This window comes from Takifugu flavidus, chromosome 3 (assembly GCF_003711565.1).
Source record: "Takifugu flavidus isolate HTHZ2018 chromosome 3, ASM371156v2, whole genome shotgun sequence".
In the NCBI taxonomy this organism is placed as follows: Eukaryota; Metazoa; Chordata; class Actinopteri; order Tetraodontiformes; family Tetraodontidae; genus Takifugu; species Takifugu flavidus.
The window spans coordinates 4,082,031-4,100,735 of NC_079522.1; the positions used below are offsets into that span (position 1 = coordinate 4,082,031).

An 18,705-nucleotide genomic window follows, 5' to 3' on the forward strand; every position below is an offset into this window, starting at 1 on the left:
TTTCCCACCGCAGGACTTCCTGGTAAATACTGGGGGCATGAACTTTACAAGCACTATTCCTCTCACTTAGCTCTCCTGATCGTTGTGTCTCACGCGTGATAATTATAAAATACAACCCAAGACAGGCAGTTGGCACCATGTAAACCTTAAGTCCTACCCAGGAGTTTTACAGGGCCAATCTAAGTGCCTACCCTGGAGCAGGGTCTTAATTAAAAGTTTCTGTGATGGCCATTTGTGGGAGGTACCTAGAGTGGCGTCATAAAATCAGTCCGAAGTTCGTGCAATTGAAATATGCCATATGCATAGTAGCTGAACTGGGAGCGCCTCAGGATCACCCCTTAAATAGGTGGGAGAAGTTGCGAGGCAGAGGAAAGATGAAGCCTCTCTGCCAAGGCTACTGCTCTGTGACCTGACTCTGGGTAAGCACCAGAAAGGATGTATTATTATTGCTATGATGACACTGAACTGTACTTATCAATCAAACTTGGGGAAACTGACCAGTCGGTCTTAAGGGTTGTCTTCATGATGTCTTGGTTTGAGTCACTGTATTTGGTCTTTTCTTGGGAATAGATTACGTGGTCACATCGTTTATACAGATAGCATTTCCTTAGCCTCTAGTTTGAACGTAACATTGCAAAGATTAGGAGATGGTTTTGGGGACAATCCAGAAACAAAGCAACCGTTACTGCTGATTGCACTCCGGTCCCGTTTTGTGTTATAAAAAGTGCCCCAAGCTATACTACTCAGCAGTGGCACATAGCCAGTGGGTGCATTTAAGGTAACTTAAACTGCAGTTCATCCAACTAAGTCACATCTGAACCATAAAACGTGCCGTCAGATAGTCCAAACATCTTTGGAGTCTAATGATTAACAACTCAAGAGACTGAGCAGACGCAAGTTATAATCATACAAATATATGAGTTTGTTTTATTCATTTATATCCAATAATACATCTCCCTTTGACTTTTGTGTAAGGTATTTAAGAAATAAATACAGATCAAAAGTTTGTGATAATAGAGTGTCGGAGGGAGCAGATTAGGTTTAAAGGGGCTGAAGAGTAAATATGGGGGACTGTGTCTCTGAAGGTGTCCAGTAAATGATTGGAGCATGCATTTAGTCCAAGCCATCTGTGCTCCAGGAGCCCACAGAGCTCTGTAGTCCTTCTCTCCAGGTGAGCCGGGGGTTTAGATGGCGTGTAGAAAGTTTCCCCCTCCCTCCCTTTGCATGAATATATTTATACATCGATTCATATAGGTATATGTTGTTGCTCTGTTCCTATTAAAAAAATAGTGTTTTGTGGCTTTGACAGCTGGAAGACTTAAGCATTCTTTTTGCATTTGGAAGACAAGGAAATAAAGATTATGGTGGTTCCCTTGGAAATCTTTCCTGGAAGACTTTGTCACGACAGCTTATTGTCCATGCAAAAATCGGGTAATAAGAACAAAATGGAAAAAACCCAAAAATCCCTAAAAATCCATCAAAGGTCAGTTACAAAGTCACACATAAGTGGACATGTTATACATGAGACAAAGACATTGAATGAAGAGTCCACGTGTCATCTGGGCCCAATTAAAGGCATGTTAGGGGCTCAAAGGTCAGGGGTCAGTCGATCATTGAAGGGACAGTTAAAAAACAAGAAATCACAACGTTTGGGGGGATGAGCAGACGGCAAGAAATGGAAAATTACGTTTGGAAATACACAAAAACACATCAAACCAGCAACAAGGATTCTTAAACAGCATAATGATAAATTCACATGATTCCATCACGAGTCACGAAAAAAAACAAATACGTATATGGTATATGTATGTGGATAAGGTCATGTTACACAACAGTGATTTAGCATGGGAACACCGCTGACGCATTAGCTTTGGAGAGATGAAGTCCCCCCAGTGATCGGTTTGAAAAGGTCACAGCGTGTAGCCACATCTGCGCCCGTGTGTGTGTCAGCCGTGCGTCTTCAATACAGATGAGTCCGGAGATGGTGGACTCGCATTTTAAAAGACACAGCCCGTGCGATGCTTTATCTAATGCAGCAAGCACGCTCCAGTGCCAAATTTAAGCTATTAAGAAATAAGAAAGCAAACCCAGTGAGAGAGAAAATCAGCAGTGTCACTCTTCTGTCACGTGAGTCCCTCTCTTCCTCCCTCGCTCTCTTTCGCTCTCTCTCTTTTTGTATTTTCTGCTGCATTGCAGATGTGGTGAAGGGACTCCACCTCAAAAAGTAAAAAAAAACACACAGGGAAAAAGTGTAAAGAAAATAAAAGCTTGACTAACACACACGGTCGGGTTCTATATCAATATTAATCCCTTTTCCCCCTCCACACCCACCAAGATAATGTGGCTGCGCCTTGTTAATGGAGTTTATTGCTTTCTGCCCAAGGACTCGTGCTCATCGATTCAGCCTCTGATTCATCTTCTAATTTTCCTCGCCTGCTTCCTCGGTGCCAATACTTTCCTCCCTCTCTTCTCAGGATGTAAGGTACCTGGACGGCGAGTACTATTGCACGTGTGAGGTCCAGGACGTGCACACGCTGAATGAACACGTGCGTCAAAACAAATTAATAAAGCAATAACCGAACGCCGAATGAAACAGGAAGCTGTGTTGGCAGAAGGGAAGTTTAAAGAGGGAGTGAGAGGGGCGCAAAGCCAGCTGTGCTACGCTGAGCGTGTTCTGTCCCTCTCTGGTTTCCACCGCCGAGTCCTTTCCGGCCTCACATGACCCATGTTGCAGTCGCAACTCGCTCGGTAAGCAGAAGGGCGGAAAAGATGGGAGGGAAGGGGGACCCTGTAGAGAAATGTGCCTGCGGCTACATCATTTACCAGCTCTATTCATCCACCCATCCACTTTTATCCCTCTTCTTAAAATTTTATATACATGTTTATATATACTATGTATATGGAAAGATATCTATCTATAATATCTGTCTATATTCTCTCCTCGTTTTGAGTGAAGCTTGAAGGCCAGATGCCAGACGGATTTCGGAAAATTAACACTGCAAAAAAGCAGATCCGCATCTACGATAAACACGCACGTAGTCATGCACATGCAAATAATGATGTAGACACATTTTCACACCTTTGAACAAGTGCCATATATCAGTCTAAAGCCCTTAACAGGAATACATCTACAGCATTCATTTCAAACACATGTGGTTGTAGTCGTTGCTACAGAGAAATACTGCGTGTAAATGGTAAAAAAAATGTATCAAATGACTCTTACAGATGGATCAGCCCTCAAGGGCCAGTAACAGCCCATAGATAAGAAATCAAATCTTTTTGACTGCTGCTCTTTTTGTTTTTCAAACCAAATATTTGGATTGCTCTCGTGGTGGAACGTAAATTTGAGATTATGATAAGCAAGAACAGTTAGCATGAAGTTAACACTTCATGTTCACAATTCATGCCCTTCTGATGTACAGGTCAGCTTGTGAGCTACAGCTTTCTGACACTTCACAGTTGCCTTAAGAGGTGATTTTCAGTCTGCACTTAATTGTGCAGTGGATTAGGATTAAGATGTGCAAGAAGAAGAAAACACAAAATACTGTGTTTTTGCTACTGAACTGCAAACAGATGTTGCCATGTCCAAAATGCTGATATCTCTTATCCAACTCACAGGATCAAACTAAAAGAAAATACTCAAATGTAATGTAATGATTGGAGGGCTGATCCAGCAAACTTCTAAATTGTTCCCGTAAAGGGGAGGTTCACACCAAAACACGATCTTTATCAACAACTACATCACTGACAATGACAATAGCAGCTTCTCGGTCTACTACAGTTTCATACCAGAGGTAAACGACTGTGCCCAAATATTAGAAAATACTTACATCGTTGGGTTTTTTTTGAGGTAAGCTTTCAGCAATGCTTTTGCATTATGTTCCACTTATGTATCTTAACAGGATTTAATCATGATAGCCCTCTCCTTAACAGTTTTTCGTCAACTCCGATATCAACGAAACCATCGTACTGTCAATTTCCAAGCCCCTTGAATGACAAGACATTGATGCCGGGGCTACGTCTATCCTCTCGTTTGACAATACCTCCAGAGTCTCAGTCAGTCTTAATTATACTCTTGTAAGCACAAGACGGATTTAATTAAATATTTGCGTAATTACTTTGTGAATTGTACTCAAACACTGTGTTCTGGATTTGGCAATCCAAGTGGGGACCACTGGCCGCAAACCTGAGTGTCTATTTAACAGTTTAATTAAGGTCTTTAGCGTTGAAGCGAGGTTTTAAAAGAATCTCCTGTTAAATAAATCAAAAGATAATTGAGATTTCTGCCTGACGGGTTACAATCTCATTTGTTCCCTTCCCTATTCACTAATATGTGTCTCAGGCTACCTCTTTATTCTTCTCCCCCTCATTCAGGGAGAGAGGAGGCAAAGTCTGTTGAACAATTTGCTCAGCAGCTGGCCTTTATTCTGCACAGGTTACCAGCTGTTATTATTTACAACCGTCGGTTACGGGAGGGCAGAGAATTATGCAGGAAACACACACATTACCATAAATCTCCTTTAAAAGTCATTCAGCTCTCGTCATCACCACTCCTCACATTCTGCTCTGTACCACAAAAGCACCTATATAATGGAGCACGGTGAGGCCAAATAAACATTAGGTGGGAATAATTACCAGGCCTGAACTGTTAGCATAAAGAAAGATGCACATGAACAGTCACATTGATCAGAAAAAAAAACCCAAACAAAACAAACCCACAAAGAGTTCCTAAACAAACTGGGCAGATTCTACAAATGTTCTCTTCTCTTCTCCTTTCTAATTTAATATTTGATGACATTAGCTCAACTTTTCATTTCTACTTTTCTGCTTCTCTCTCTCTTTCTATCTCAGTTTCTCGATCGCTCTGCAGGTGTCACTCCGTAGCTTTGGAATGCCCCCTGCTTCCATTTAAGATCTTCAGGACAACGAACCAGGATTAATGCTCTTGCACATGTATGTGTCTGTTCTTCCAATTGAAAGGGTGTTTCAAGGCTTCACTGGAGGTTCTCTTTTAGAACGATCCAATGAAGGCAGATAAAAAACAGGGTTTAGAGACACAGGCAAAAATCTAGGATTTATCTGCAATGTCCTCTGTTCAGTTCAAATGACTGAAATCAATAGATCGTATCAGTGTATCTTGCAGAAACTACACATTTAAATTCAGTCTACTGGTGAGTTACGGTTGAAAACATTAAATTGATGTATCAAGCATGGGCTAATCTAATTAGCATCGTGCCAGCTGAGAGCTTCTGAAACATGTAGAGCAGGTCTAGATTAAAGTTTTATGATGAACCAATTCAGTTATTAATGAAGAGAATCTCAACTTTGACCCCAGAGCAAAAATTGTGAAGGAAAAATTGAGTGTAGTGTGTTGGAAATTTCAAAAAAAAAAAAACACCTTTATGACTACTTCTGTTTATACATCAATTTGCAGAACTGTCCCAAAGTGATTTTAAGTAAGGGCAGTTTGGACCTTCTTGTGTGGAAAAAATAGCCCCCTTGGGCATAAGGAAGGAAAATAAATTTTAAAGGTCGTGTCATCTAATTGGCATCACCGCTCTGATTGAGTCTCAGTTCGTGGACTTAGCGTGCTGTTTTCGGAGAATACTGCATTCAGTTATTCTCAGATTGGATGCTGGCCTTCGGGGTTTGTGAGCTGCATGATTGGCCATGGTGAAATAGAGCAACAGCAATGCAATCTGGAACAGAAACAGCCAGGATATTCTCAGCCTCATACACACATTGCCCGAACACGTGAATATTAATGCATGCCATTGTGTTGAGTGCTAATTTGTCTCGACTGGATATAAGAGCACAAAGGTGCTCGCGCCCAGTACATCACCTTCTTCACGAGTGAGTAAATGTCAATGTAATGAGTGTGTGTGTCGAGGGAGCTCTTGTCCCCTCATTTAAGGGCAGAAAGATTCTTATCAGCCCCACACTCCATAAAGAGTCGAAGAGTGGACGGGTGGCGAGGGATAAATGTGCCACCGAGTGGAAAATTGAGTCCATGTCACAAACTAATCAAATTGCACTGAGGGTGAAGAGAAGAAGATGGCGACACGCGCATACACAAAAAAGTGAGTCTGACGCGCATTCCAGGCCATCTCGGGAAGTCGCTGACGCACGCAGGAGTTGTGGCTTGAGCAGATGGCTTCAGAACAAAAAGTCTATGAGGGTCTCTGCAGCAGTCTCACATTAGCATGGCTCCACGTCAGGCAAACAGGAATATGGGACACTGTTGGGGAATAAAAACACGGATTATTCTGTAGCATCTGTGCTGCAGGACGGGTGTGACCCTCACACCTGTTGTTGGGGCGAAACCCAGAAAACCTTGCTTTTATATCTGGTTGGATGGATTTCGGATAATGGGATCTCCACCCTATTGGTTAAAACATGCTATATGATGCCAGGTCTTTACCTCTTCATGGAGTTATTGCTTTTATATCTCAGGCTTTGATAATCAGAGGTTATTCATTAAGAAGGTAGACGGGCTGGTGCGAACGAAGGGGTAAAACCCCTTGTCTGTAATGGAGAAAAGGGGTTTCCCTTTGGACCTCCTCTCTGGTCTTACACCAGTGTGTTGTGATTACTCTTGAACATCCATGTTGCAGGCAACATATTGGTGCAAGCCCTAAAAAAAACCCTGTTCACGTGTCCCCTGGTGCAGAGTTGGCATGTCCTCCTCCTGTCCTCCCACCCACGTCTCTAGGTGCTAGGAGGTAGAGGTTTTGGTTTTGGATTGAAGGTCCTTCTTGCCATTCTGCAGCACGGGAGAGTCACTAGAGGTCTTGGGCGTTTTCCTGGGTGGGCTCTGCTCAGCAACGTCGTGTAAAGAGGGCTCCCTGTACATGGCAACTGTTGAGAAAGAAGATTAAACAGGATGAGGACTCATGGTGATACATCTGTGAGGGTTTAAAGCAAGAATACCACAATCCAATCCTGGAGGACCACAGTTCAGGCAGAAAATGATTCCTTCAAGTGAAGTGGGATTCCAGGTAAATGTATTGTCTACCTGGCAGGACATAAATCCCGCATTGGTAGGACTGTGGACCTCGAGAACTGGATTTGGGCACCCATGGTTTAGAGCAAAGCTGCCCAGTTAAATTAATTGCGAATCACACATTTGCCAATCCACCCTCACTATGACATTTGATTAATGATTGATGCACTAGACAGCCAATCGCTCTACATATGAGTGGCCATCTGCAGAAACACCAGTGAGTTAGTTACCCTTTTAGCTCCCACTGATTTTTATACCTTTGCTTTAGAAGAAATAGATTGGAAGGCTAAGCACATGGGAGGAAAACCTTGTTCACTGTGTCCTAATTGAAGTGCATTTGTCTGATTTTACAATCTAGCCTCACATTTCCAAGAAAGTATGAGACTAATATCATATAATATGACAACAAGTTCACAATAACCCACTTCCGGTTGGCTTAAATGTAACAAATGACATATAAACAAAGTGTTGCCCTTCCTCCCCCTTCAACACATGAGAGTAAAATGTGGTGATGGGGTTCTTGAAATTCTGTAGAGCTTCAAATTCAAACTTCAAACTTCAAATTTTTGGTAAAAATTATGAAATGGTGTTTATCTGAGGACTTTTCAGTGTATGATAGACATTGGGGATTGAAGTGGTGCCAAAAATGGGGGGATGATGTATATCAATACCTTCAATGAGTTTAGGCAGGAAGTGTGCAGCCCCCTTCGTCTTCTTGACCCTATTCCCCTTCATGACCTGTCCGTCTCTGTTGATGCCGATGTACCACGCCCGACCCGACTGGGTCTGTCTGTACAGGATGGAGGAGTAGGTGACGTAGTAGTTCTCGAACACGCTCTCCTTGAACTTACACTCCGGCGTGAAGTGTTCCTGTAATGCACACACAAGAAGAAAACATCTTATCTCTTCTCTTATTTATATATGTGTTCTGTCATTCTGACAGCTGCCTGGAATGGGAGAAATGGGTGCACATTTCACCGTGACAGGGTCACAGCTATGGCTCCACACCCACAGACACAGACACGGCAGGAACACGTGCATGTTCACATTGTATGTGTACCTTTGTGACAAACATAATACATTACCCAGGTCTCTACCCTAACCCTAACTTTCCCAGCTAATCCCCTAACCTAAACCCAATTCTAACACACACACACACACACACACCACACACACACACACACGCACACAGATGAAGTGGTTTTAGTGCAAGTTTGCCATAACCATAACTGTAACGAACAACAATCAGCAGGATCCTTCACCTTTTTCATTGCTTAAGGACCTCATGGCCTTCACGTGCACCCATGCTCACCCCATTAGACAATACGTCAACAGGGGGACATCCCCCCACCGCTTCCCTCCATCTGCCTCTCATTTCGAACCATAAGACATTCCCCCCCATCTCATATTCGACTGCTCTTCTTTGTCATTTGGTAACCTTGTTGAGGAACAAACCAATTTGCAGGATTGATTTGGAGCCTTGATGTGACAGGAGGAAGCAGAAAAGGCCTGAATAAGGAGTTTGCTCTCTCTCTCGCTCTGCTGCACTCATCCAGTTGACGCACAAGCTCAACACCCGTCTGCGCCCATTGTGCACACAAACAGGCTAATTACACCGTCTACATTAAACCCCTTCTTTAATTAGGCATCTATTCACTCTTGCGGCCATGCATGTCCTAACAAACCTATAATTGTATCTCTGACACAGTTCCACACAGCAAAGTATTAATGGTGTTTTCCTTAATTCTTCTCTGGATGTGTGGCTACCTCCTAAAATGTCTCCCAAAGGTGACATTTTTATATTTCACTGACTAAAAGAATGTAGGGCTTGTTCGAATTTGGTGCACATTTTTCTTGCTCAACATCTCAAGTCCCAATTCTCTTGTTGAAATAGATGTCAGAAGAAAGAGAAAAATGTCAGTTTCTGGTCACTTCGACACAAACTTTTCAAAATTCTTGACACATGTTAACTTCAATGCTTAGCATGCACATACACTGACACCCCCACTCCACTCCATACACACACTCAGTGTGGTGTGGTGGCGTGGAGCATGTGAATAATTGCACTGATATGTGCATTTCTGGACGAGATAGAGGGAGATAATTTTCTTTACAGAAGCCATTTGATGCGTGGTGTCACTAGGATTTGCAAAGAGTGGGAATATTTTTATATGCGCCCTGTCCTCATTTTTCTTTAGGTGACTTAGCAAACGCACCGGAAATCAGATTAATTTCAATTTAGATCACTCCTTGTTTGTATTTTTTGGGTGAAAGCCAAACGAATGTAGTCCGAAACACACACAGACACACACATTCAGGGTGCCAGCCTGAATATCGCTTGATGGAATAACACACTATTAGGCATCATTCATTCACAGGGAGGCATTATTTAGACAGAAGATGCTCGAGGGACAGGCGAGCATCTGCCTGCACTGCTTTTTGATCCTCTTCCTCCCCCTCCTCTGAAAGGCAGTCAAGCCTCTGTGCCCTGCAGTTCCCCTGATGACCAGTAGGGTCTGCTGGAAACACACACTGATGTCAGCCTTGCAGCTTTACTTCACAGTGAAAAATCTTTCAGGAAACACAAACCTCTGCACAACCATCCATCTTCTAACATTTTATCCCTTAATGGGGGGCATAGGGGGCATTAGGCAAAGGCAGGGTACACCCTGGCCAGTCAACAGCTCATTACAGGGCTATCATATAGATACAAACAACTATTCACACCTAAGGTTGATAGTCAGAGTCATCAATCGCCCTGTTCCTGAAATGCCTGACTTTGAACTGTGGGAGGAAACTGGGGCACTTGGAGAGAACCTGTGGAGACACAGAGCAGACATGCAAGCTGAACAGAGAAAGGCCCGGGGCACCTGGAATTAGAACCAGAGAATTCCTTGCTGTGAGATGGGTGTAGGCTTTGTTTGAAATATAAGGCATGACTTAAAGTTGATCCTGAAATAAATAAGTAAAGGGTTTTTGACTAAATCGGAAGAAACTGCCTGAATGGCTACATGTATAAAATGGATTGAGTGGGAACTGAATTTATGTGTTAAAAATTAATAGGGTAATAGCAGAAAAAGTTGAAAATCTGAACTCTGACAAAATGTTTATGTTGAATGATGAAGCTGACTTTATACTTGTAACCTACAAGAGACTTTTTGCAAGACTCCAAAAGAAACTGACTGACAGACTTTAGCTCACCCAAACTCTGCTGCTCATCTATCAATGAGAACTAGTACTCCAGTCCTCCTACAAAGCACTTCATGGGCTAGAACCAAGCTAAATTGCTAACTCCCTAGTTAGATATTTGCCCCAAAGACAACTGTAATTTTCTGCTGCTGATTTATTGTAGGATCCCAACAGTCAAACAATACTGGGGATCTCACCTTTGTTACTTACGCCCCTAAATTATGATAATCACCACCTTTAGATACTATGGAGTCCAACTCCTTGGAGATCTATGAAAGAAGACTTAAAACACATCTTTACAGTCAAGCCTTAAAGTAGTTTGGTGTGTTGGGTTTTATTTTATTAGTTGGATCACAGGGAAGATGCTGCAGGAACCTACCCTGCTTTCCCTTGTGCGTTCCTGATTTTAGCCAAACACGAGTGTTGATACAAGAAATATGAAGGATCCCTTGGACACACAGAGACACACACATATCAATGAATAAGGCTGATGGAAGCAACCAAACTGGGGGGGGGATTTGAAACAGTGGAGAGTTGGTGAACGGCAACTTGACAGATGAGGACGTATCTCGACATCTCTTCACACACACACACGCTCGCCTATTTCCATCCGTCAACACCTAAATGCGTCGTTCAGACCCCACACATCAACAACAGACTCTCCTCTGATCTCAGCCGGCAGAATTGATCTGAACGCCTCTGGGAAAAGTCGATAGACGTTAGTCCAGAGGGGGGAAAAAAACCTGGATTAGGCTTTGATTGGATATGGTGACATGGCGATGCAACCGAGTGTGAGGAACTTAAAAGGACTTACAAGCTTCAATCAGACACCCACAGGTTAATCCCAGCTCTTTAAATGGCAGACGCTTATCAAATGCATCCCAGAGGACGAATGTATTTCACAATGTTGATCAGGCACGTCTGTGTGTGTGTGTATGTGTTTAAGTGTGTGTGCATGTGTGTGTGTTTATACTCCAACATGAGCAATTTACAACCATAGGAATAACCCTTTATGTGAAAAGCATCGTATTTAGACAAAAATGTAATAACTTATGTGGCAGATGTTTATTTGTGGTCTCTAGAGTCGTAATTGAGCCAAAATTTCAGTTTCATGGGTAAAACTAATCTGAAGTCTTATTTCAGAACAGGTCAGGGTCAACCAGTCAAGTGTTTTTAAATCTGTCTGTGATGCAACTTTCACTAGATAATGTTATGTTATACATTGACTGATACATTTAGGCCACAAATCTGTTTATATAGCATTTCATAATTATTTTGATTAGCATAAATATCAATTAACTAAGAATCAAGTGTTTAATTACAGATGATAGACTTAATTTTTAAATTAAAGAAAATTTATAGTGTATATCACACACAGTGTCTGTGTAGCCTCAATTGCTTTGACAAAAGTTTGTGATGTAATATGAGAGCCATAAATAAAGAAGGAAGGCCTTTGTATCCTTATTATAATCCTAAATAAGTCAGTAAAGTATTTATTTCTCTGAAAGCACTGATTTATTACAACACAATGATGAAAAGCCTTAGCTATTAGGACAAAGAGGAGTGTTTTTGTCCTCAATAGATAAAGTATTTATGCCGAATCAGCTCTAGACGGAGGATAAATATCAGCAGTGAAAGCACACAGAACAAGGTTAACATCACACAAGCATATTTGACATTAATTCTGATGGATATCTGAGCAAACGAGCAGGAAAAACAACCCCTAATTAAGGACAAACAGCTGAGGAGGCATCGCAGGGGCTTAGAAAAATAGTTGTCTAAAGATAGCAGTGATTATCATACTAATACTAATTTACGCACAATACATGGCTCCCCCAGCATTTCTGGCAATACTTAAAAAAAATTATCTAAAGTTAACTTGATTTTTATGTTTATGTTTTTCTGTTTTCTGTTATTTATGTTTTTCTGTTTGAATATTTCATCCACTTGTTAAAATTGCTGACCACATAAAAGAGAAATAACTTTTAAGAGGTTCAAGCAGATCCTTATCTGAGCTGAAATTCTCTTGTTTCCAGAGACCCCGACGGGCGCTGCTGCCGATCAGGGCTGTGGAAACACGCCATAAACATGGGTGGAATTATGAAAACATGAAGTCACATGTAAACGAGTGAATGAGATGCAGCACAAAAGAAGATAATGATCAAGATTTGCTGTGATGAACAAGAACACTTGCGCACATGTATCTACCCCCCCCCCACACACACACACACACATACTTATCCTGCTCCCTTTGTGGGGATTTCAATAGATATAATGCGTTCCCAGCTCCCTACCCTAAACATGGAAAATGTCCTAACCCTAAAACAGTCCTATGGAGTTGTGAAGAACAGTCAAATATGTTCTTACATTGCTAGAAATGTCCTCACTTTGTAATGAATACAATAAATAATTTGGTTCCTATGAGACATATACATACAGGCACGCATTGAGAACAGCTGGAGAGGGCACATGAAGGGAAGGCCCGGGAGGAGGAGGGATGTCCTCTGACTCTCACCTTGACTGCCTTCACTGTGCCGCCGTGCACTTAGGGATTTTCCAAAGTCAGCCAGAGATAACTGGGTCCTAAATCCACAACGCATTTTTTTTCATCTCTCCTTCTTTGCACTTTCTCTACTCCCTCTTCTCCAATTTCCTCCATCATTCTTGGTTTCCTTCCTTCCCAAGGACCACATTTGTTTGGACATTTCATTGCCTTGTACACGACTGAGAGGAGGGTGCATAAATACGTGTGTGAGAATAAAATGTGTTGCATCTCATTAAGCGAAATGGAAAAAAAATGGTGTTCTTTTCTCTGGTCATTCGCGGTCAGGCGTGTGTTTTGTTTGCTGCTGTGTGGTACTTCATTTAAAAATACCCCTATACCCATTAAAAAGGTGTGAAATTGCAGTGTTAATAACAAAAATCGGTAGGGCTGCCTGAATCCACGAAAAGCAATATTTTCTTCCTCAACTAGAAAATTTAGCGGGTGCATCTGGGTCTTAACAAATAAATGCTGATGTTTTTCTATCTTCTCCTGACCTCTAATGCTGACAGTACGTTTGTTTTGAATCGGTCTCATGGTCATTGTGAAAAGGGCTCCAGATTTATTTTTGAAATTATTTACCATGTATGTCCAATATTCATGCATGTTTTGATTCGATTGCTAGGGTGCAGACGATTTCACGGTGAATATTTTATGTGTGCATTGTTTGTATGTATATATATGTGCGTCCAGATTTACCAGACCAATCAAATCATTAAACAATTCTGAATATGTATCAAGCTATGTCATGCAAAGGTCTTAGTGATTTACGTTCCAATTTGTTCATCTCGCTAAGAGGCTGATCAACATTGAATCAGCACAGTCAACCAATCTCCCCACTGGACAGAAATGACAACTAGAAGAAGACTCTGGTGTAAAAGGAGAGAGAAATGGAAAAGAGATAAAAAATAGTCTTTAAAAACTCTCCTTTTATGCAGCGACATGACTGATGCTCTCCATGGTGCTGACATCTCTGCGGGCAGCAGGAAAGGAGCTGTCCAATGTCCTGAGTCTCTTTATTTGAGTAGCCAAGACAAATAATGTAGCTTTCCATGTGCTACATTTTATTTAAAGGGGTCTTTTCTTGCTGGTGTGTGTTGCTGCTGGTGTCCTTTGCTGCTAGAATTGTTCCTTGATAACAACAGAAAAAAAACCAAGGGACTTTGTTGTTGATAGAACTTACTGACATCAGCTACAAACAACATAATTTCCATTTCTATCTGAGTAACTATAAAGTCTGTTAGTTATGGTAGCACCACTTTAAGCTCACTTTACACAAAACAACAAAAATAAATTAATAAAAACAAGTAAATAAATAAAAACACACAAATGCCCATAAAAGTCAAAGCATCTACACTGATAATCATAATGGTCTGAATGTCTAACATGTATGTTCCCCTCCTAGAGGTTCTAAAAGTTTATAAAAGTAGGCAGTTAAAGTCCTGATTGCACCTAAAACCAGCTGCTTTTCATGTATGCTAACAGATCAGGCGTCAGGTTTTGCAAAGAAAGAGCTCAGCACCGTTTCAGACTCTCTGTTAAAGGAAACTTTATGAAAACTGCTGTGACCTACTCTTCACAAAAGGAAAAGGAGAAACCAGTGAACTAAATATCTTAAAGGGCCCATTCTTACAAGCCAGCAGTCTCCTTCCTCTCAACTTGGCTCCACGGGGAAAAGACCTGCTCGCTCTCATGGAACGCAGCGCGATGATGGATGTGGTAACTCTCCCTATCACCAAAGACCATCCATCCCATATATGACACGGCGGCAACCGTGCGACATCATAGATCCACTTAAGACAATAATTTACAGGACACTTTTGCTAGCTTTTCTCTCAAATCTCTTGCTAGGAGCTTTGGAATTTTAAGGAAAGCTGTTTCACACCCTCTTCTGCTTCTCCTGATCCTACTCAGCCTTTACTAGCCTTATACTCTTCCTCCTGAAAAAAAGGGAAGAGAAGCATAGCAGACAGACACGTCTGAGACCAGAGTTCGAAGGTAACTTCTTGCAATATTGCAATATCTGCACCAATGTTAATGTTAATAAATAAATAAAAACACAATTTCAAATATCCATTACTCCGAAAAGGTTGATTATTAGCAATTATATATGATTGGCATCTTTCATCGATGTTATAAAAGTGACTTAACTGCTCAACTTTGGCAATAAAAATGGGGAAAGGTGCTAAAATAAATTATTTTCCTAATTGTCCTTGCATGTAATCGTATATCATAAGCACAACTCCTTCCAGATGTCTCTGGACAACATGCTGTATTAAATATGTAAAATGGTTTCATCTTATACATTAAAAATGTCTCCTCGGGCAGTCCTACATGCTATCAATACGCGTGCTTCCACGATGTTGGCAGTCTCCTGGAAGCGTGTGTGAAAAGAGGCGGAAAATGGGTTTTATTTCCGCCTCCCTTCCTTTCCCAACGATGAGTCTCGGTATCAGGTTGCGGGCGGGAACCGTGTGTGTTCGACCTTGCAGTGTTGATCCACGATGTCATCTGGTGGGGTAAAGTTTTACTTTGCCAAACTTTCTCCCCCTGTTAGCTGCGCAGAGTTTGGCCAGAGCTGATCCTGGATATCAGAGTCCGGCCCAATTATGTCGGCCTGCCTCTGTCAGATTGTTTATACCTGGCTGCACATGCGTGTTGGGAGGAGGTGGAGGGTGGCCGACTTGCACAGTGGTGTGTGTACGAGTGTGTGTGTGTGTGTGAGTGTGTGTCCCATCTCTCTACCCGGGAGGCTTTTCCAGAACACACTGTTAATAAAAGTGGGCCAGGTCTGCGACTGAACGCTATTTTTATCAGAAAGCAATTTTCGGGTGTTGCCCATAAGCGGGCCCCGGTGCCTCAGACAATGGCTCCATGGTGAGGAGTCCCTCTCACCCTTGCCATTAACCTCTGCTGGACCACTTGAGAAGTCCCTAGAGGTCCAGGACCACTGTACAGCCAGTGGCCCGGTCCTTTTCCTGGTATTATAATGTAGATATGAAAAAAAGAAAGAAAAAAATCACTGCCATATAGATTCAGGATCAAAGCTATGCCTAAATATCTCAATTCAGTTCAGCTTTAGTTATAGAGCATCTTTTAAAATGAAAACAGGGAGAAAACAGGAGCAGGAACAGGCTCAAAATGCCCCCCATAGGAGCCTATGTCATATTCATTTTTTTCATTTATTCATATCCATTTTTCTCATTTTTAAATCAACTCATAGTTTGATTTCTTTGGTCTCCAAAATCAGAGGGGGAATTAATTACTTTTTAAAAACTCTTTTTAATGATTTACTAACTTTTAGGCCTAATAAGCATATCTATTTTGATTATTTCCTGGATTATAGAGGATCCTTTTGGGCGTACAAGGATTAAGGTGGGGTTGGAGCCTAGGCTAGTAGGAGTACACCCTGAATAGGCTAGCAATTTTTGTTTCACACCTATTTAGAGGCTAATCAAGCTAATGTACTTGTAATGTACCACATTTCACAAACTTGTTGATTGTTTGGGGGTCATTGATGGATGCTAACATCGATAGCAGTATGGTAGGTGTAATTCTCAGGACAAACAAAAGGTGAGGACGAAATGACAGGTCAAACTTCTTTTTGGCCCCTAACCCGAAGAGGAAAGAGTGAGCCAGAGCAGGAAATAAGCCAAGGACAGAGAGGAAGACAGGTTTATATATGCGGAATAAAGAATATTTTAGGTGACAAAAAGTGACGCATGGATGGACAACAGAGGCAAGTAGAGACCAGCCATCCAGACGGAGGGTGGGTGAGACAGCATGAAGAGCAAGACAGATCACCTTCTGCCACCAAATTAGGCAACTGCAATTGCCAGATGTTAAATCTGTCAATCAACCCACCTTGTCCTTCAGGTGTCATCGGCTGGAATTCTTTCTTGTGGTTTTAAACCAATTTTCAGGTGCCAGTAGGTGCCTTCTCCACTTCACTGCTGCACCTCTATTATCTTTGTGTTTTGTCCTCTTGGAAACAATGGGCTCACATCATGACAAAAGGGCGTCCACGTTGTGATGTAGTGCACCCTTCCAGCTCCCTAAGTATTGATTTTGTGCACAACAATGCACAGATTCACAAAAGGAGGACGGGTTGGGTGTGGAATGTGGAGGCAGATCTGATGGTGCAAAAAGATATTTCAATTCAAAAGTCGGCCTTTTTCACTCAAACCTTATTTAAAATGAAGAGGGATCAACATCAACTTTATTTATATAGCATCTCTAACAATGACGATCATCTTGAGGCACTTGTGACTCACCTGTCGACAAGGAACACTGAAGGAAGCTGCGTTTTAAGTCTCAATAGGTTGGCCTGTTAACTGAAAGTTTGGTGGTTCAGGGACGGGCAGTGAAACATTTCAATGCATATATTTGCCTTTTTCGCCCAAACCTTTTTATTTTTTAAAAGAAATGGTATTCAATTCAACTTTGCTTAAAAAGCATCCCTAACAATGAAGAGCAGCGCTAGGCCCTTGAGGCTCACCACCTCACAGTGGTGGAACTGGCACATCCAGTCTCTGTGGCGCAATAGGTCAGCGCAGTCGGCTGTTAACCGAAAGGTTGGTGGTTCAAGCCCACCCAGGGACGGCTCGATAACACTTCTAATGCTTGTCTTTTTCACCCAAATTCAATTAATCTTTGCTTATAGAGAGAGCAAGATGTGGCCTTTTCCAACACCACTGTTGGAGCACTCTACCACTAGTGTTACATCCACTCCAAGTCAACACAGACTTGGATATTGAAGCAATGCCAGTGAAATAACAGAAACCTTTTTGATTTCAAAAGAGGAATCAGGAAAATAAACAAAACATGGTAGGTTACAATCAGGATTGTCTCTAGGTTCTCTGGCAATACCTGGAAAATGACCTCTAAAATAAGCAAAAGTGTCAGGAAAATCTTCTGTAATAGGAAGAAACCTTGAGCAGGACCAGACTCAGCTGCCAGTACACTGGAGTTGGTTTACTGCACATACTCAGCAGGGTGCCAGCAGTGCTTGGGGGGGGGGGGGGCTAGGGGTTATGTCGTCTACAAACCAGGGCAGCCATGATAGGTATGCCAAACTGGTGTTTGCTTTAATGGCTGTTTTTTGCATCATAAGTTAGCCTGTAAGCCAATTTCAGCTACACAGTGATTGAAATATCTTCTTATTGTGTTTTCGTGATATTTTCTTTGTGCGAGATGTGTTGTGTGCCTTTTGCTGACCAGTCATTCGAACTAAATCAAAAGTGACAGGTGGTAAATATATTTCTTGGATGTTTGTGCTAATTTTGGATTTAAATTCAGGAAGTCGCAAAGCGAAGGAGACGGCTGAACCATAAACAGCTTCGTAATGGTGCCAATAGGCTACGCAGAAGCATAATGAGCCTTTAATACCTGACAACTTAATGGCAAATATCAGCAAGGATGGAGTATTGGTAACATGTTTCTTGTGAAGTGTGACACCCGTCACATTTAATCAAATGTGGCACAATAGGGAACTGAAAGGATGGCTGTTCAACCACACCCAGGGAGGCTAAATGTTCACAAACTATTATGTATAACTCTACCACCTGGGCAACAACAACACAGACTTTTTGTGGATTCTAAAATAAAACCTTAAAGCAATCAAAACAAATGAAGACATTCAATTGTTGTTATTTAAATAGAGGAGGTGCTTCATTCTCAAATCCTTTTAATAAGGGTTTTAATTAATCTGCTTCTCTCTAACTGTCTCTCTTAAGTCAATTTTACTCAAGATGCTTTCTTTCCTCTTCGAACTACCCCATGGGCTCTTATGTGGCCCCTATATAAAGTTATTTAAGTTCAATTAAATTGAATTACAATATTGATTTGTATCATTATTTAATACAAAGGTGATGCAAAGACATGAGAAAAATGAGTATTTCTAAACAAAACATATAAATGCTTTGAATCTCAAGTGATTTGTTTGGGTTGATTGTCTTCATTTTTGCTTTAA

The 18,705-nt window shown here is 41.6% G+C and overlaps 1 protein-coding gene and 1 non-coding gene across 4 annotated transcripts in view; one reads left to right on the forward strand and one right to left on the reverse strand.

Moving 5' to 3' along the window:
- Positions 1-898: 898 nt before the first annotated feature.
- Positions 899-18,705, reverse strand: part of fgf11a (fibroblast growth factor 11a) — a 66,610-nt gene continuing 48,803 nt past the window's right edge. For all 3 annotated transcript variants that reach the window (XM_057027910.1, XM_057027909.1, XM_057027911.1), the window contains 2 exons: positions 7,675-7,873; positions 899-6,858 (listed from right to left, as the gene is read on the reverse strand). In XM_057027910.1, coding sequence (XP_056883890.1) covers positions 6,716-6,858; positions 7,675-7,873 — 342 coding nt within the window. In that variant the 3' untranslated portion in view covers positions 899-6,715. The remainder of the gene's footprint in view (positions 6,859-7,674; positions 7,874-18,705) is intronic.
- trnan-guu (transfer RNA asparagine (anticodon GUU)) lies at positions 17,263-17,336 on the forward strand. The gene has a single exon. It is a non-coding gene; the product is annotated as a tRNA-Asn (tRNA).